The sequence below is a fragment of the Triplophysa rosa genome, unplaced genomic scaffold (assembly GCF_024868665.1).
Source record: "Triplophysa rosa unplaced genomic scaffold, Trosa_1v2 scaffold254_ERROPOS399912, whole genome shotgun sequence".
NCBI classification, from domain to species: Eukaryota; Metazoa; Chordata; class Actinopteri; order Cypriniformes; family Nemacheilidae; genus Triplophysa; species Triplophysa rosa.
In genome coordinates, this window is record NW_026634273.1 from 153,186 (window position 1) to 173,127 (window position 19,942).

A 19,942-nucleotide genomic window follows, 5' to 3' on the forward strand; every position below is an offset into this window, starting at 1 on the left:
CCTCCAAGAAAGCGTGCGCATCATGACATTTAAATACATTATCGGGAACATTTATGCACATAAGTTCAACATGTTTCACTATAGTAGTCAAGACCCTTTTGAATACAAAACTGTGCACGCGCACGCGCACACGCACACACACACGCACGCACGCACGCACGTACGCACACACACAACAAGCTAGAATGTGTACTTTTAACATCTATTCTCTTCTCTACTAATTTGTTATTGTTGTCATTTGCAAATTATACATACCTCATTTACTGCTCGAGAGACGGCAAGTTCAAGGTCTGAATCAGAGCTGTGTCCTTTTCTCCTAAGATTATGTTTGGCAAGTAGTCTCCGGATAGTGATTTCAGAATTTCCTCGCCTGACGCCCATTTCTCGTAACTTTTCCGACATCTCGTGATATGTCATATTATTCATAAACATTGCATGAATATGAGACATGTACAGCTCGAGTGAAGCCATTGTAAATGGTCCGTACGGTCCGTGTATCATCTGATCGATCGCAAGATTAGAGCGCGTAAAGAGCTCTAGGCGCGCGCATGCGCAACCCGTTCGCGTGCAGAAGAATCATTTTGGGAAATTACCCAAAAATGAAAAATAAAAAAAACAGTAATTATGGTCGTTATCTCGTTTTGGTTTATTTAATTATTGGATTTCCCGTTTCAAGCTGAAATAAGAAGAAAAACGTCGCTTTTTGTTTTTTTTGTGCATACAGAAAAACGGAAAAACGAAATATCGACTGTTTTTTTCTTTTTCCGTTTGTTATAGTGAATGGAATAATCTAATGATCAGATGATACACGGACCGTACACGGACCGACCAGGAACCGTAAACGACCGCTTAAAACCGTAACTATCCTTTCTTTAATATATTGGTCTATAAAAGGACCCAATGTATCCAATTTCATTTTTGGTTAAACGGACAACGCTTTCGTCGTTTTTGAGCCTTTCTGTGACTCGTAGAGAAATACGGATAGCGGTAAGGTCCAAACAAACAGGTTCAAGTACATGCTTGTTTACAGTACATCTCGAGTTTGTTTACTGGTGTGTTAAACGTCCTTCAGTTTTCATTAATGGTGTTTTTTATTGACTTCCTTCCAGTTGTTTATGTCATTGACAAGTATTAATAATAAAGCTGAATTTAGTCAGTTGGACAAGTTACTTACGGAGCTAACGTTAAATCGTTGTCCTCTCCAGCTTATTTGAAAGTATCTGCAAGCTTTTTTTGTTTTTTGTTTTACATAGTAAATCCTCGCTGCATTTATATTTGTCAGATATTGCACAGAACGTTACAACAAATTCTTAGGATTTTAGTTGGCTCGCTTTGCAGCGATTGCAGTATTTTCTCTGCGTGTATTTTCTCTGTAATGATTCAAACATCACACGTGTTTCTTGTTAATAATGTAAGGGATGTGATGCGAGACTTATCTAACCAGCAACTATGAAGCCTCCATCTCGTCGCCGAACTGAACCATCACGCTTCAGCCTAAAGAGCACTGAAGAAAAACCGACGGGGAGTGACAAACGGACTACTGTTAGATCATTCTGCAAAGGATGGACTCGCAAAGAGCAACGAAGCTTTTTGCAAGCTTTGAAACGGCAAAAGAATTTTGGATCAGAATTAGACCCGACTGAGCTTCAAAAGAAGGTGCCCCGGCGGTCTCTCCAGGAGGTAGACTTAATAGATAACGCTCAAATAAATAGCACTTAAAATATCACTGCTGAAGCAGATTCGTGTCGATGTGTGTTGTAATATTTCTTGGTATTGTGTGTTTTCAGATTGAGGACCTGATAAAACTGTTGAAGTCCAGTGTGGGGCAGATGGTGTTTCAACAGGTCCACAGTCAGCTGAGAGAGGAGCGAAGGAATAAAGTTCCAATTGAGATCTGGGGAGACCTGGTACAGAAAGTCACTGGATCCCATGAGAAGACAATTTCCTCTCCCTTCTCACAGGTGCATATGAAATTATTTGAAGTGTAAAGAATTATACCTTGAAACAAAAATCACAATTTACATAACTACTGTTGTTGTTTTTTTTACTTTGTCACTAGATGCTTGTGATCGCTGCCACAGAACCTTGTAGCCTGCTAAACTCCATCCCTCCACAAGCCATCGCCTTCCCAAAACCTACTCGTCCCAGTCAAAAGTCAAAGCCTACTGCACAGCTTTTTCCTTCCATACCGTCTACTATTCCTGTAGTAACATTACCTACACAGATGGACAATATCGCTCAGCCTTTTTCCTCAGACACAAGCTCAAAAAGCAGCTCAGCGTGCTTTTCACTTATTCAGCCTGCCTGTAGTTCCAATGCTGTGGAAAGGCATGCTAAGAAATCTCCGCCAAGTAGTTTACCTCAAGAGCCTAGCACATCTAAAGAAGAATCCTCACATGTGATGATAAGCCAGAGCCAGCTAAAATCAGAACCAGAGGCAGTAGCATACAGTCTGAGTGCCATGTCCATCGATTCAGCATCGCCATCAGTCTCCATCCCATCTAATCAGGACAATCCAGCTCAGTCACAAATGTTGGAGCAAGATTCTGAGCACAGACCCAGAGTCCTGAAGTGCATTGTGAATTTTGACAAGATTTATGAATACTTAAGTGATCCTGAGTCTAAAACATGCCGTTCAGCTCTAACTTCAATGGGTATGTATTGCTAAATTGCGCATCGACACACACACACACACACACACACACACATGCAGTGACAAGTGTAGATGGCATAGTTGCCCCCAAAATAAACATTCTGTCGTTATTTATGTCATTATTTAAGTCATTCAAAACAATATAGGACTTTTTCTTCTGTGAAAAAAAAAGATATTTAAATAAATGTTTCAGTGGTTTTGTGTCCATGCAGTGGAAGTCAATGGAGGCCAGTGTTGTTTGGTTATCAACATTCTTCAATATATCTTCTTCTTAAGTTCTGCAGAAGAAAGCAAGCTTTTGGAATGAGTTTTGAAATGACATGAGAGTGAACAAATAATAACTGCATTTTGCAGTCTTTGGTCAACTACACCTTAAATGTTGGTAATATTTATATCTTCACACATTTGTATTCCATCTGATGTTTTCTGAAGAGTGCGCAGTTCTGTTGGACCTGCTCATGAGCCTACCTGAGGAGCTCCCCCTACTGGACTGCGATCAACTTCAGCATCATCTGCTGCAGGTACACGGACAACTCACCAAACCAGCACAAAATCCAGCCTCTTCAAAAACTAGCAAAAACATTTCACCTGCTACTGTAGATGATTCTGCTGAGTTAATAAATCAAGAGACGACTACTCCTGAATCCTCTTGTCCCCCTGAAGAACCCTCAGGTGACTCATCTGTCACAGAACCAGCCAAAGAAAAAGACTGGGACTCAGTTGGCATGCGTCCTCTCAATCCTTTAATGATTCCAATAGATTTGTTAAAAAGACGTTCTGTGGAATCTGGGAGTGATACACCTAGCCTGTCTTAATTTATTTGATTTTGACTTTCAGTTATAATGAGAGCAGTTTGTTTTGAGTTTATTTTGAAGAAAAGTTTCGTTTTGACACGCTTTGGGTTTGTTTAAATAAGCTGTTGTCAAATATGTTATGCATAAATTAAAATAAGTTTGAATTACAATGCATTTATTATTTGTGCATTGTCTTATCCACAGGTCTCTGTGTATTGGTTTTGGAATTTTTGGCTGAAAATGTTTTAGTTCGCCTTTAACATTCTTCTTCATCTTAATGTTTTCTGAGCTGTAGTCATAACAGATCATATGTGACCTTTGGATTTGTATTGCGTGAGGTTATATAGTAAGTTGTTGGCAGGTCTGAAGTGGATGTGCTAATAGCTATAGCAATGTAACTCCAAACCAAACAGACCACCTGCATTACAGCTGTTATCATCTCCTCTTAATGAGAGGAATAAATTGTTCATGCTTGTTTCTGTACACGTTACAGACTCAGCCCAGTGCGAAAGCATGTGGCAAACATTGCATAATAGGGTTGCACGCTATGACCAGGTCAAAAAACTGAATCACTTCATGTGGTAGCATTTACCTTGAGAACAGTATGACTGTATTTTGGGAGTTTTGTAATAAAGCTTTCTTGTTCACTGCACTTCTGTTTTATCTCAGTGTACTGTATATTAGGTTTATTGTCAAAGGACGTGAGCTAAGCACCCAAATTGTTAGAAAGCTCAGATGAATTACGCCCCGTCCAGACCGCCAGCGACAAAGCGAGGCGAAGTCATTCCTTTCAATGGTAGCCTAGCAACATCCAGCGACAGTGACCTTTAGTGTCAGGAAGTGGATATGTCTAGAGACTCGACAAAGTAGAAATTTACAAGTAGAAAGTAGAACTTACAAACAACACAAAAGATAACATTTCACTAACAAAAAATGTGGCGTCTGTGTCATTCTTAAAATTAAAAATTCTTATGAGGGCCATTTATTCATTAAAACACTGTTTTTCAAGTTTTACAAGGATCCCTGCACCCAAAAAACATTAAGTGAACTGATTTTATTAGATTTTTTTTTTTTAGATTTTAGATTCAATTTATTGTCATTGCACATGTACAAGTACAAGGCAACGAAATGTGACCTCTGCATTTAACCCATCCAGAGAGTAGTGAACACACGTACCCCCGGAGCAGTGGGCAGCTATCACTACAGCGCCCGGGGAGCAAGTAGGGTAAGGTGCCTTGCTCAAGGGCACCTCAGTTGTTACCCGCCAGCCCTGGGAATCGAACCGGCAACCTTCTGGTCATGAGTCCGACTCTCTAACCATTAGACCACAACTGCCCAAACTGTATAGGTTTGTTGGGATAGGATAATATCTGGCGAAGATACAAACGTTTAAAACTCTGGAATCTGAGGGTGCAAAAAAAATGCTGAAAATGTTCCCGTGCTACTTATGACTGGTTTTGTGATCCAGGGTCACATATAGTTTGAGTAACTTGCACTTTATTCTCAAATACTTCAACACTTCTTGGACATTGCTTTTGTGAAAGGGGTAGAATGCATGACTTTTTATTTGCGCTCATTATGACATCATCACTGGCTGTCTTTGTGACATTGCAGTCAGTGCTCATTGAAAGTCTCACCTAGGGTGAATGTGTAATATGTTGTGTAATATGTTGGTACAGTGACTCGCCTATTCCGTTGAACCACAGAGGTACATCAGCGGGGGTTTTTATTTTTATTTTTATTCATCAATAGGGTAAATTACAATATGTAATAGTACAAAATTGTACAATGCAAATAACCAAAACAAAACAAACAAAAAAAACACATCAATTATACATCTAAGACATTAAGAATTTTTTCCAGTAGCTGAGATGTCTTAACAGCTACGTCAGCTGTTATCCAGTAGAGGGCTGATGCTACCATTTGCAACGTTTCCTGATGCTGACTCAGAATCTGATTCATCTGTGTGACCATCATGTGTCACCATTCACCCATGACATGTGCAATTCATCCTCCACTTTGTTTGATAAGCTTGCTGATAAGGTTTTTAATGTGAAGCAATTCATGTTGTGAAACAGCAACAGAACGGTTTTATAGCTTTTTATTTTATAGCTATGACCAGTGGTGTGTGCGGGCACAGATTTGTGTTATAAAAAGTACAGAAAATCTATTAAAAGACATGAAAGTATTGGAAACGCTGGTTTATGTGGAAATAATCTCTTCCTGGACCATTTTACAATACACCTTGTGCATTATAGTTGGCATCACTACTGTTCTTATCAGCAACTTGTGCAAGACTGACTTCTTTTTTGTATTTAACTGGATTTAGTTGACAGACTATTATGCAAATTTGTCCTATGGTGTAATTGCAAACATTTAGTAAAAAACTAACAATGAGGATAATTCTCTCTTATGCTATTTTATATAAATATAAAAATGAATAATGTAAAACAATATAATATTAACAGTTTCTTTTCTAAATTCTGCTATGTCACACTACAGGACACATGTACAATTTATTTGTCAACTACCCATTTATAGAGACAGGACAGAAACAATGAAGAAGGAAGATAATTTATTAAAAAGTTAACATAGGCAAGTGACATTTAATAATTTGTGGAGTATAATAATAAATATTCTTAATAAATAATTTATGAACTGGCCCATGTAACCCGTATTAATTCAATGTCTATATTCATAATAACGATAATAAAACATGAACATAACTGAAAAGATATATTAAAGATATTTTAAAACAACATGTAAAAAACGATAACTTTCTACACTCTATTATCTTCTTTTAGGCTTCTCATCATCATGTGATCAAACATGTCATGGTGTGATTATATATTTGTCACACATCTGAGGCATACAGAAATAAGCATGGTAAATATGCATTGGATTATTTGTAGCATATAAACAGATAAATATATCCAATGCGTTTTTTTTTTCAAATGCTGTGATTATTCTTTAGAGAAAGATCAACTTTACAGACCAAATCTTATACATGCTATACATGCTTTTATTCATCCCATTTCCAGTGTTTTATTTTAACTGTAAGTGCAAAACATGTTCAAAAACATAATAAAATTGATCGTGTTTTGAAAAAGAGTGTTAAATATCAAAAGATGAGCGGATCTGAGGCCTGTCAATTTTCACCTGTTAAAAGAAAAACAAAGAAAATACTGAAAAATCGTGACGCCACTATGCCTTTTTCTATTAGGTTACCTTTAAAAAATGTCATTGGCTATGTGTAACAAAGTACCATTTTTAAATATATACAGTATGAGAGTACTCACATTCCTATGAAAATACTGAAGATCAATGCCTGGTTCAGGTGTGGAATATTGAGTGTACGATCGACCCGCAGAGAAATCTTGTCTGTCCTTGCCCATACTGTCCCTCCTATAAAAGTCCCCCTGAGAGTATGCTGGGTTATCATGTGGAGCTCTGCCAACTGAAAGATTTAAAATAAATATTAAATAATCTGAGATTTGTTAAACGTGAAAATTGTTATGAGAGAAACATCTTCATTGTGGTTGTGAGCTATTCAAAATTAAATGGATAATGTCTTTTAAATTTAAATATAAATGTTAATTTAGTAAAAAATATACAATAAGGTTGTATTTGTTAACATTTAACAATGAGCAACATAGTTTTTCGGCATTTATAATTTTTTGGTTTATGTGATTGTTTATTTTAAATGCCAATAAAATTGTTCATGTTAGTTCATTGTGCATTAACTAATGTCAGCTGCAATATTTGATTTTAAAAATACATTTTAATAAAAAGCATTAATAAATGCTGTAGAAATGTTGTTCATTGTTAAATCAAGATTAGGTCATGCATTATTACAACTTTCCAAAAAGGTTATGGTTAGGGTTGTTTTGTTGTCCAGAACATGAATCATGGAGCATTATATCTGTCATGTCGATATTAGTCATTTTGTCGTGTGGTATTTTTTTCTTGGTACCTGAGTATGTCTTTTTTTGTTGTGGCCACTCAAAGTCATCCTCCAACCACTCTTTCACAAGCTCTTGCTTAATGTCTTTACTCCTGTAAAAAAAAAAAGAGTTACAAAACACACAAATTATTGCATTTTACTCTATATCATATAAACACTTTCTTTTCATTTCTGGCAGATTCATTAAAATAGGCTCAAGCCTATTCTGATAAGAATAACTTATTCAAGTCTTATTTCAATAATCATGAAGAGAGATCACATTTATGCATTTGATAGACACTTTCATTCAAAGCAATTTACAGTAATTTATCTTATTTATTTTAAGCAATATGTCTGTTCCTTGTGATTGAAACCCATGTGCTGCTAACGCAATGCTCTACCGACTGAGCTACAGGAACACCAACACTAACTTTAGGGGAATAAAGTGACAGAAATGCCTTTATAAAAATGAGAACAGTATTAAAATCAAAAAAAGGAAATAAATTGCTTTGTAAACCATAATGGCCGTTCAATGTTTTTCTGTTAATATATTATTTCACGTATACACAATGCTGGAAATATGAAATAATATAATTTATAATATATAATATAAAAGATGTCCCCCAGTAAATCTTGGCCATTTCCATCACTGTATATATACATAATAATATACACATATAATGTGGTTAATCATGTCAACTTTCTTTATATAGGGCTTAATTTTTTCATTGTTACAAAGCAGCTGTACATGAAACATATTGACTATAAGCAAAAAAAAAAAACATCATAACCATCATCATTTACATATAACATTGCTCACCTCTTAACCTTCTTTTGGTTTATTACTAGATAAGCTGTCAGTACTGCTACAGTTATGACGGCTATAACTGCCACCACTCCCAATCCAGCATAGAATCCAACTTTGTTAACTTTGTAGCTGCAATCCCCTCCCAAGTACCAGGTAACATCAGTATGACGGCAGCTATTTCAAAACATAAAACACTTGCCATTACATTTCAATATACTTAAAGTACATTTACTTTACTTCCGCTCATGTAAATTTTCTAAAAAAAGTACACTGATTAGAAGAACAGTCACCCAGGGGCGACCTGCGGTTAAGGGGGCAATAAACTGCACCTACAATCTTTCAGTTCTGTCCAGATGTAAAGATGAGGTACCTCTGCTTGAAAGTAAAATCTATATAAAAATGTAGGTAAACAAAAGCACGTACTAGCAGGATGGACCCTGGCTGGAAACTTCACAGGTGCCGTCGTATGAACACCTTTTTGGTTTCGGATGACCTCGATGGCATTGATTCACACACGCCACTTTGCCTGGCAATATAGATTTTGCATAATATTCCCTGTATGCCTCGGGAAGCAATGCAATTGCCCGTTTACACACATCGTCTGTGAAAAGCAAAATGTGCTAGTTACATGCAACCATTTAATAAAAGCAAAGTAGTTAGACCCTTAAACATTTCCCTTACTTTACAAAACTTTTCATTTCAGTTTGGTTATTTTGACACTATTCTATTGCATGCTTTAAACATGCTTTTCCAAGCACAAGACCCTTGGAGGTGTTGAATTGCTTGAATTAAATATTAATGCAGCACATCTGAGTTGTTCTTGCTAAAAATATTTCATAACATTACACAATGCACACTATGGCGAGTGATTCATTATGCTCTATACAGTTTGATTTGCAGTAAATAAGAATGAACTGATCCTACAGATTTTCACAATTCTTGCTTCTTTCTTAAAATGTTATTTCAAGTCTCACCATTAAGTGTGGTCTCTGATGCGTTGAAATTAATAATGCTGATGTTCAAGTTAACTGAATAAAAAACAGAAAGTAAGAAAACAGATTAAAAATGCTTCTAATAATTTCAGATGATATATTTTGCATGAACACATGTTGACCTACCTGAGCCATTTTCTAAGGCTTGAAGAGCCACGTTCACCTTCTCAAATGCAGATTTGTATTCGTCATCGATATTGTCATTGTTTGGAACATCAAGAATAACATCATGGCGAACATTCACACTAAGCACATGATTTTTAAAAAAAGGGGAAAGAATATTACAGAAAGTCAGTCCTGAAAGACCTTATATGTGGTTTGCTTTTGTTAATTGACAAATAAAAGTTCTAAGAAACGCTGATGATTTGTTTAAGTAGGACACATTCTTTTAATTTTATGTATTTGATCAAACAGATTTATTCCCGTTTATTACAATTTTAGCTTACCTTCGTTTCTCTTCCTTCGCAGGCAAGCTTCTCATTCTTCTTCTGTTTCTTATAAGTGCACCCTGACTTTACAAGGAAAAATAAGTTTCTATTTAGACAAAACTATTTAAGAGTATAAATATATTTATTATAAAATAGTTTATGAAGCTTACCTTAGTTTTATCACTTCCACATGTGCAAAGAATGCAATTGTTTTATTATAATAGGGTTCCATCTGTAATTAAATGAAGATATATCTGTAATATTGGCATGCAGACAGCAAAATGATCTCTTAATTCAGCTTTGATAGAGGTAAAGTCAGCTCCCAACGATTAATAATTAATTCCAGTCTTTAGAGTTAAAGTAACACTCTTGACACTTTCTAATAAGCAGTGTTGAAAAGAATCATAAGTAACAGAAATTTCTGTTTTTTCAGCCAACTACTTCAATTCAGAATGAAGTGAGCTCCATTTAGGTTCTCACAGTTTTTAACCCTAACTTATGTTATACCGACAAGAAACTACAAATGCATAAAACGTTAATTAAACTAGATTAGCTCAAATCAAATGAGAAAAGAAACGTCTTGTTTACAGATGTAACCTCAGTTCCCTGATGGAGGGAACGAGATGTTGTGTCGAGCCGACAGATGGGGTTCGTCCTTGAGAACCTATCGCTTCCGACTTCTTTAGAAAGGGCCAATGAAATTGGCGAATGCAATTTGCATGCCGGACTCCGCCCTGGATATCCGGGTATAAAAGGGAGACGTGTTGTGGCATAAAGGACACAACGTCTCGTTCCCTCCATCAGGGAACTGAGGTTACATCCGTAACCAAGACGTTCCCTTTCTGTCGGTCTCTCGACGTAGTGTCGAGCCGACAGATGGGGTTCCTATGGAAAAGGCCACAACGCTGTGCCCTGTCACAATCTCTAGCGAAGCGACGGTGACTGGCCTGGGCATGTCAGCCTTGAGAGCTACTGCGAAATTGTAACTTACTAGTGGGTAGGTAGGGGGTCCTAGAGCTTTTCTTGAAAGGTGGGAAGACCCCTGCCTTCGGCCCTCACAGGCGGCGGCCTTGTTTCTCTAACAGCGAGAAGCCGCCCGGTACCGTAAGGCCACTGGGTAAGCGCTACTTCCTCAAATGGGGGATGCGCTACAGAGACCACTTCCTACCATAGGGGGGAGTTTAATGGAGATACCAACATCATCTCGCCGTTAGAGGAGAACTCATGGGAGGAATGTGCGGACTGAAGGAGTTAACCACAAGATGGAGGTCCACCTAGGGAAGGTCATGGGTTACCAAGGTGGGAACCAATCATGAGGATACATTAGACAGAACCGCCCTGCTGGGGGGTTACAACGTCCGGTAGCACTAGGTCCGGTTAGAGCTATGTTGTGGATAAGTTGGTACCCGGCCTAAGGGGCAGGGCTGCTCTGCCCAGCCTGCCCGCAGGAGGTGCTTGCTTAGTGATGGATGGAGTGCCTGTTTTTCACCCAGTGGGGAAAGAAGGGAGGCTAAATTAGTACGCTGACCCACCTAGAAAAAGGGGGGGAGGTACTGTCATAGGCGTACACCCTACCGGCCGCCGGTCTTACCTGATGCCCTGCAAGACTCAAGCTGATACCGGTTTTACGCAGAGGCTGTAGGACCTCGCGTAGATGTTGGGTGTAGCCCAATCCGCAGCTCTGCAGATGTCTGCCAGAGAGGCGCCTCGAGCCAGTGCCCACGAGGAGGCTATACTCCGTGTGGAGTGAGCTCTCACTGCCAGTGGGCACGGGTGATCTTAGGACAGGTACGCCGTAGTGACGGCGTCCATGATCCAGTGCGCCAATCTCTGTTCGAGACAGCCATCCCCTTCTGCTGATCTCCAAAACAGACAAAGAGCTGCTCAGAGCTCCTGCAGCTCTGTGTGCGGTCCAAGTAAGAGGCGTAATGCGCGTACTGGACACAACACAGATGGGCTTCCTCCCCGGTGGGGAGCGCCTGTAAGTTCACCACCTGGTGTCTATGGGGAGTGGTGGGAACTTTGGGCACGTAGCCGGGCCGGGGTCTCAGAATAGCGTGAGAATCACCAGGCCCGAGTTCTAGGCAATCTGTGGACACGGAGAATGCTTGTAGGTCCGCTACCCTCTTGAGCGCCATCCGGAGAGCAGTCTTCATCGTGAGGTGAGAAAGAGCGGCATCTCCGAGGGGCTCCAGGACCGCATCTAGGTCGCAAGAGGGTATGGAGCGCGGGTGAGGCGGTAGCCTTCCCGCGCCCCTTAGGAACCAAATGATCAGGTTGTGCTGTCCTAGAGACTTACCAGCAACTGGGTCGTGATGAGCGGCAATAGCGGCTACATACACGTTCAGTGTGGAAGGGGAGAGATTACTTTCGAGTCTCTGGAAGGACAGCACGTTCCCGATCGAGCAACTCCGCGGGTCTTCTATTCGAGAAGAGCACCAGGATGAGAAGAGGCACCACTTACAGGCGTATAGCCACCTAGTGGCCAGGGGTGGCCAGGGGTGGCTGAGTGATGGTCTTAACAGCCGCAGCGGGTAGGCCACTCAGGATCTCCTCGTCCCGTCCAGGGGCCTGACATGGAGGTTCCAGAGGTCTGGCCTGGGATGCCATAACGTGCCCTTCCCCTGGGAAAGCAGGTCCTTTGTCAGGGGAATCGGCCAGGGGGAGCTGTCGTGAAGAGCATTAGCTCGAGAACCAAGTCCGGTTGGGCCAGTATGGCGCAACTAGTACACTTGATGCTCCTCTTCCCTGACCTTGCACAGGGTCTGTGCAATGAGGCTCACTGGGGGGGGAGGCGTACTTCCGCTTGTCCCATGGCCAGCTGTGCGCTAGAGCATCCGTGCCGAGGGGGACCTCAGATGGGAAGTACCCTAGCAGGCAATGGGTGGTGTCCAGGGAGGCGAACAGGTCTACCTGAGCCCGCCCGAACTGTACCCAATGAGTTGGACTGCGCGGGGGTGGAGTTGCCACTCTCCGCGAGGCGTCAACTGACAAGAAAGCGCATCGGCTGTCTGGTTCAGGTCACCTAGGATATGTGTGGGAGGAGGACGCCCGACCCTCCTCCAGAGGAGGAGGCGTCGGGCGAGTCGTGTTAGCTGCCGTGAACGAACGCCACCCTGGCGGTTTATATATACTACGGCAGTTGTGCTGTCCGACCGGACCAGCACGTGCTTGTCCTGCACGAGAGGTTGTAGCCCCTTCAGTGCGGGTAGCACATCCAACAACTCTAGGCAGTTGATATGCCTCCGCAGGCGGGGGCCCGTCCATCGCCCCGACACTGCGTGCCCATTGCACACGGCACCCCAATCCTGCAGGGAGACGTCTGTTGTCACCACGACGTGCCTCGACCTGTCCGAGAGAGACCCCTGTCCATAACAAGGTCATTGAAGACCAGGGGGTAAGGGTGCGTCGGCAGAGAGGCGTAACCATGCGCCTGCTGCCGGTGTGCCACGCTCTCCAGGGAACTCGACTCTGTAGCCAGTGTTGGAGTGGTCTCATGTGCATCAACCCGAGGGGTATCACCACCGCCAAGGATGCCATGTGCCCAGGAGCCTCTGAAATTGATTCAGGGGGCCCGCTGACTGGTTGAAATATTCCAGGCAGTTCAACACTGACTGAGCGCGCTCTGTAGTCAGTCGTGCTGTAATGGAGACAGAGTTGAGTTCCATACCAAGAAAGAGGACGCTCTGCACAGGGGAGAGCTTGCCCTTTTCTCGGTTGACCTGTGGTCCCAATCGATCTAGGTGCCGAAGCACTAGGTCCCTGTGTGTACATAACAGATCTCGCGAGTGTGACAAAATGAGCCGGTCGTCAAGATAGTTTAGTACCCGCACACCTCTCTCCCTGAGGGGAGTGAGGGCGGCTTCCGCGATCTCTGTGAAGACTCGTGGGGACAGGGACAGACCGAAAGGGAGGATTCTGTACTAATATGCCCGACCCTTGAAAGTGAACTGTAGGAACGGGCAATGACGAGGGAGAATCGAGATATGAAAGTAAGCGTCCTTCAGGTCGATTGCCATGAACTAATCTTGACATCTGATAGATGCCAGGATGCGCTTCTGCGTGAGCATCCTGAATGGCAGCTTGAGTAGGTGCCTGTTCAGGGTACGCAGATCTAGCAACCCCCTTTTTGGGGACGATGAAGTACGGGCTGTAAAACCCATTGAACATCTCGGCTAGAGGGACGAGCACGATCGCTTCCTCACCAGAGGGGTGGCGACCTCAGCCCGAAGCACGGGGCATCCTTGCCTCTGCTGAGGTTAAGAGGATGCCCCGAAACTTGGGCGGGCGTCTGGGGAGTTGGACCGCGTAGCCGAGACGAATTGTATCCCGTAGACAACGTGACGGTTTGGGAAGCTCTTGTCAGGCTCCCAGGGACCGAGACAGGGAGGCTAGGGGTACGTTCTGCTTCATCGACCTCCCGGGGGGGTGGTTCGATGGCTGGCAGTGCGGATCCCTCGCCGTGGGGGGGCCCCCGGAGAGGAGATCAGCTCTGCTGTTTTTCCTGCCTGGCGATGATGTAGCACAACGCACCATTGAGTGCTTACGCTGATGATTATCCTCGACATTGGGTCTCGCCTCAATGTTGAGTTGCCGAACACCGTCGTGTAGAGGGTGAGAGCGGCTGTGATAATACCCAGACGATGATGTAGCACAACGCACCGTTGATTGAGTGCTTAGGATGCTGATTATCCTCGACATTGGGTCTCGCCGTGACGCAACATCGAGTTGCCGAACACCGTCGTGTAGAGGGTGAGAGCGGCTGTGATAAATATGCAGACGATGATGTAGCACAACGCACCGTCGATTGAGAGTGCTTAGGATGCTGATTATCCTCGACATTGGGTCTCGCCGTGACGCAACATCGAGTTGCCGAACACCGTCGTGTAGAGGGTGAGAGCGGCTGTGATAAACACCCAGAGAGAGAGAAAACTCTTAGAAGTGGGCTGTTGGGATGGGGCAGGAACCGTCCCAGATCGACCAACCAGCAATGGAATGGCTGGGGTCGGGCCCGAAGGTATTCTCGATCTCCCTGGGGTCTTCCAATGAGGGCCGCTTCGGCTTCCACCGCGGCTGCTGATGGGGTGGTACTCTCCTCTTCGATGTCTTATTCCAGTGGGCCACCTGAGTGGGGGGCGCCGAAACCAGAAGGCGTCGAAGAGGACCAGGTCTGCTGGGAAGCAGACGGTGCAGGGGATCTCGACGGCCAGAGGGCGGCCGAATCGCGGCGGGGGAGGATATGCTTGATATCCTCTGTCTGCTTCTTTACTGTCAAGAACTGCGGCTCGACAGTATCACCAAACAGCCCCCCCTTGTGAGATGGGTGCGTCGAGAAAGCGGACTTTCTCGGCATTACTCATCTGTGCAAGGTTCAGCCAGAGGTGTCTCTCCTGGACCACAAGTGTGGAAATCGCCTGATCCAGGGCCCGCGCGGTCACCTTGGTCGCCCGTAGAGTGAGGACGGTGACGGCGCGGAGTTCCTGCATAAGCGCTGGGTCGGTCTTACCCTCGTGGAGCTCTCTCAACGCCTTGGCCTGATGGACCTGCAGGATGGCCATAGCGTGGAGAGAGGGGACAGTTTGGCCCGCAGCAGAGTAAGCTCTCGACACCTAAGATGCCGAAAAAACCTACATGCTTTGGACGGGAGTCTAGGTCGAGCCCCTGGGAGACATCGACGTATCCTCTAGCTGCCCCACCATCGAGGGAAGAAAGGGCGATGGAACTAGTTGACGTGCACTCGCCGAAAGGGGGCGTTCCAGGTCGTACTAAGTTCCTCATGCACTTCCGGGAAAACACGGCACTGGGGGCGAGTGCGGCTTGGAGCCGCTCTCAAACCTGAGGTACCATGTATCCAGCCGCGAGCGTTGGGAGAGGCAGTGCGGTGCACTGCAACCATGAAGCCGGCGGCCCGGGAAAGCATGGCTGACATTTCGACGTCCGCTTCATCCTGGGCTCGACCCCCCAAGGGAGGGAGTCAGAGAATCATCGGAGTCAGATGCCAGTAAGTCACCCTCCGATGCTGCAACGGACATCTCATCATCACGCACCGTTTCCGAATACGTGGTTGAGGAACAAGACGGTGGGACCGTCTCATGGGGAACGGTCAGACGAGCGAGACGAGGTGCGAACGGTCCGCGAGCCGGTGGCTGACGGATTAGCGCTCACAGTAATCCTCATATCACCCTTGCTGCTCGCCGTAGCGGACGGCAGGGCCGTAGCCACTGCTGTCACGGAACGGGAAGCAGACGAGGTGGTGGCTGAGTCCCGTGGGAACACAGCCACCTGTGACGCAACGTCTGAATTGTCAACCGCCCGCAGTGCGGGCAGGACGTATCCACAACATCTGCCCCAGCGTACTGGAAGCAGACCTCGTGTCCGTCCCCCTCCTCGATGAGTGTGTTGCACCCACGAGAACAGCGGGACATGCCACGCTGGAGAAATTTGCTCTTTTAGAGAAAAAAACTCAACCACTTCTGGAACTGCCGAGACGCCCAGGGGAAGTCGCTGCAGGAAGGGACAGTCCGCTGCACCACGTCATAAGATTCCAGCAGTAATTCGGCGTAGAGTTGAAGTCTCGAAGTCGATAAGTGTGAAGGCTCCGAAGAAAAAAAGGTGAATGAATGCAGCACGCCGTCTCCCTTTTATACCCGGATATCTGGGGGCGGAGTCCGGCATGCAAATTTCATTCGCCAATTTCATTGGCCTTTTCTAAAGAAGTCGGAAGCGATAGGTTCTCAAGGACGAACCCCGTCTGTCGGCTCATCACAACGTCGAGATACCGACAGAAAGGGAACGTAAACCCTATATGAACACATTTTTTATATGCGGTATAATTCAGGTTTTCTTGTGTCATCCTATGCCAAAAGACATTGAACTGTCAATTAATTGCACAAGACAAGAACTGACAATATAATCACAGGCTTTTACTTTAAATACTAGTTGCTTACCTGATTTTTGAAGTCTTCAACAAAATTTTTATATCCTTCTGTTTCTGTGTTATCATAATCAGAGATAAACACTTCAGAAACATCCACCTCAACACTGACTGGCCTTTCAATTTTCTCTGAAATTAAAGTAAAGAACATTCAGCTATCAACTAGAATTGGTTTTAGGTCTTTTGTGTGTCTTGTATTTATTTTATATTATACAAAATATACACACTAGGTTACTATTTCATTAAGGCAAAATCAGAAGCTTGATTACACTGAAAATTATAAAACTACAAGAACTTTGTAATGTTTACATAGTGTTTTTTTTTTTTTACAATAAACTCATTTATATTTGATCTACATATATTCAGGCATTTCACAATGGGTTGTTAAGAGTGTGTGAACACAAATAAATATCTTAAATATTCATTGTGATGTCATAAGGGACCAATGAGAAACAATGGATTTGGAAAAAACTGATTTTCGAATTTTTATATTATTAGGCATAATATACATTTGACTTACAGTAAAGAACTAAAGTACAGTAGCTAGACAATCAATTTGCAATATTTTTCACCAGAATTTCACCAGAAGAAATTTTACAAAGAAAGATATAGGACATTTAGGCTCAGGATAATCACTAAAGTTTATAAACCTAAGTGTGGTAATATAGTAATATTACTTTATCTCAAGATGGTAGACAACATGATAAAATATTTACTTTTCACTATTGTCTAAACATATTTGTTTGACTTTTTTCACTTACCTGGTTGAATTTCAGTTACAGCAGTATCACAAATTATGCCTGTGAAGCCAGTAGGACAGTAACAGCCCTCATTGTTTGGAAATGGAGTTCCACCATTTTTACATTCAATAGGTTTAACAGTTGTCGTTTTGGTAGTTGACAGAGTAGAGCTTTTTCCTGTGGTCACATTAACTGTAGAAATAACTGGAACTGTTGTTGTGACAGCAACTGTAGTTGATGCAGGATCTGTGGTACAGTAGATGAAGCACGTGACCTTTTTTGTACTTTGTAGAAAGATTCTCTGTTGTATATGGAATGATTTTGCGGACTAAATTAAAAAGGTATTGCAAACTGCATTTGCAAATGCGTTTTCTATTTGTTTGTGTCAAAATTGTGACATAATTCAAACGCAAATGCTATGTTATTTTGGCTTTTAGCTGTAGCTGAATCCCTTTTAGCCACAACCGGGGTCGCCCTGATGGTGTCACCTTGGTGTTGGACTGACTGCCACCACTGCGACGGTGAATGACATCACTTCCCGATACAAACACGCCCCGTTGAATAAGCCCAACCCCGCCATTGATTGACAGGTTTCTGTACAAGTCAGAGGAAATGCAAATGCAAAGGGACTTGCGATTTCATTTGAGTTTTGGCAGGCTTAATACGCGACACCAGAGGAAGTGAAATAGCATATGGGGAATTGCTATTGCGATTTAAATATGGCAGGGTCGTAACTCGTAAGACAGAGGTAATTCATTTGCAAATAGACTTTGCTTTTCCTTTTGAAATTTGGCAGACATTGTACGTTTGCGTAAATGCAAATGCAAACGGTTTGCATTTGCATTTGAATAATGTCACAATTTTGACACGATCAAATAGAAAACGCATTTGCAAATGCAGTTTGCAATACCTTTTTAATTTAGTCTGCAAAATCATTCCACAGTTGTAAGCCCTGATGATACTGAACATGAAATGTGCTTTCTATGGTCAAGATTTTTTGTAGCTTATTGTATTTAACACTTGAATTACCTGCTGTAGTTGAGGGATCAGTTGAAGTTGAGACAGGATCTGTTGTACCTGAAGTATCTGTTGATGTTGTGATGTCAGTTGTAGGTGAGGTGGGACGTTCTGAAGTTATAGTTGAACTTTCTGAAGTGCTGCTGTCTGTTGTAGCTGTTACATCTGTTGTTGTGGCAGTATCTGAATGTGAAGTAGAATGCATTGTGTTATAGTCCCACTGCATTTGGTAATTTTATCACTTAAAACTCATCTTTAACTATTAAAATAGCATACGTAAATGTTTTTCCCGTGATAATTATTTATTCATGCCTTAAAATGACTTAATGTAACTCTACACCCTTGCTTCATTTGATTTAGTATACATGTATTCAGGGCAGTTGTGGCCTAATGGTTAGAGAGTCGGACTCATGACCAGAAGGTTGCCGGTTCGATTCCCAGGGCCGGCGGGTAACAACTGAGGTGCCCTTGAGCAAGGCACCTTATCCCTACTTGCTCCCCGGGCGCTGTAGTGATAGCTGCCCACTGTTCCGGGGGTACGTGTGTTCACTACTCTCTGGATGGGTTAAATGCAGAGGTCACATTTCGTTGCCTTGTACTTGTACATGTGCAATGACAATAAATTGAATCCGAATATGCGAATTAGTCCCCACCTTCATTCAATCACATGACCTTGGACCATTGATTATAGGTACATAGATGCCTCGATCAACGTAAACTGCTGTGTCAAAAAAAGTATTGACTGCACTATTTAAAAATACTATGCATTTGGAATAGTTTCTGAAACGCATAGTTTATGCAACAACTAAAGTTATTTCATAATGTATTCACCCTCATGTCATTCTAAACCTGTATGACTTTCATTCTTCTGTAGAACACAAAAGAAGATATTTTGAAAATCACTGGTAACCAAATAACATTGGCTTCCATTGACTTCCACTGTATGGACACAAAACGACTGTAACATCTTTTCCCTGACGGAGGGAACGAGACGGGCCAAGACAGAATGGGATTTGAAATTGAGAACCTATTAACTCTGATTTCGAAAGGCCAATAAACTTGGCAAATAGCATCCACATGCCAGTGTCTGCCCCGTACATATGGGTAAAAAGGAAGATGGCGGGCCCATTCATTCAGGTTTTGTGCTGAGGAACATAAGAGGCATCTCCCGGTCTCTCCAGCAGAGGCATGAGGTACACAACCTGAGACATTTCCTTTCTGTCAGTCTCTCGACATTGTGTTGAGAAAGAATGGGGTCCCTATATGAAACGCCATGACGCTGAGCCGCATCACAACCTCGAGCAGAGCAATACTGACTGGCCTGGCCAGATCTCTGTGATATTGCAACCTTCCAATGTGGGTAGTAAAGCATCACCTTGAGCTTATCAAAAGATGAGAGGGTCTTAACATCGGCCATCACAGGCGGCCTTCCTAAGTAGCGAGATAGACGCCGAGCACCGCAAGGGACACTGAGGGGTGCTCCTCCCTCTCCAGAGGAAGATAGCTATGGAGACCACATCCTACCGCAGAGATGTATCTATGTTGATATACTTGCAAGGTCACCAGTGGGGAGAACTCATGGGAACACAGGTGTGCCCTATGCGAGAGGAGCACAGACGAGAGGTGGAGAAGC

The 19,942-nt window shown here is 43.1% G+C and overlaps 2 protein-coding genes across 5 annotated transcripts; one reads left to right on the forward strand and one right to left on the reverse strand.

The window, feature by feature from the left end:
- Positions 1 to 870: 870 nt before the first annotated feature.
- Positions 871 to 4,093, forward strand: snapc2 (small nuclear RNA activating complex, polypeptide 2). Of its 4 annotated transcripts, none has more exons than XM_057327623.1 (5): positions 871 to 987; positions 1,417 to 1,680; positions 1,788 to 1,961; positions 2,060 to 2,654; positions 3,086 to 4,093. In XM_057327623.1, the coding sequence occupies exons 2-5, from the start codon at positions 1,450 to 1,452 to the stop codon at positions 3,466 to 3,468; spliced, it is 1,383 nt and encodes a 460-aa protein (XP_057183606.1). In that variant the 5' UTR covers positions 871 to 987; positions 1,417 to 1,449; the 3' UTR covers positions 3,469 to 4,093. The 4 variants fall into 4 exon arrangements, with proteins under 4 accessions (XP_057183606.1, XP_057183605.1, XP_057183604.1 ...); XM_057327622.1 differs by having other exon boundaries at positions 878 to 1,052; XM_057327624.1 differs by having other exon boundaries at positions 886 to 1,006.
- Positions 4,094 to 6,317: 2,224 nt separating this feature from the next.
- LOC130550211 (mucin-12-like) lies at positions 6,318 to 17,394 on the reverse strand. The gene is made up of 11 exons (XM_057327629.1): positions 17,314 to 17,394; positions 16,566 to 16,681; positions 9,789 to 9,850; positions 9,637 to 9,702; positions 9,317 to 9,435; positions 9,173 to 9,226; positions 8,622 to 8,799; positions 8,211 to 8,372; positions 7,421 to 7,503; positions 6,747 to 6,904; positions 6,318 to 6,606 (listed from the first exon to the last, which is right to left on the reverse strand). The coding sequence occupies exons 3-11, from the start codon at positions 9,848 to 9,850 to the stop codon at positions 6,562 to 6,564; spliced, it is 927 nt and encodes a 308-aa protein (XP_057183612.1). The 5' UTR covers positions 16,566 to 16,681; positions 17,314 to 17,394; the 3' UTR covers positions 6,318 to 6,561.
- Positions 17,395 to 19,942: the final 2,548 nt, after the last annotated feature.

Coding starts and splice junctions, on each gene's coding strand:
- snapc2 (XM_057327623.1), top strand. CDS start 1,450: ATGAAGCCTCCATCTCGTCGCCGAACTGAACCATCACGCTTCAGCCTA. Junction 1,681..1,787: donor CCCGGCGGTCTCTCCAGGAG/GTAGACTTAATA, acceptor GTGTGTTTTCAG/ATTGAGGACCTGATAAAACT. Junction 1,962..2,059: donor TTTCCTCTCCCTTCTCACAG/GTGCATATGAAA, acceptor CTTTGTCACTAG/ATGCTTGTGATCGCTGCCAC.
- LOC130550211 (XM_057327629.1), bottom strand. CDS start 9,850: ATGGAACCCTATTATAATAAAACAATTGCATTCTTTGCACATGTGGAA. Junction 9,227..9,316: donor AGCCTTAGAAAATGGCTCAG/GTAGGTCAACAT, acceptor TTTTTTATTCAG/TTAACTTGAACATCAGCATT. Junction 7,504..8,210: donor AACCAAAAGAAGGTTAAGAG/GTGAGCAATGTT, acceptor TTTTTTTTACAG/GAGTAAAGACATTAAGCAAG.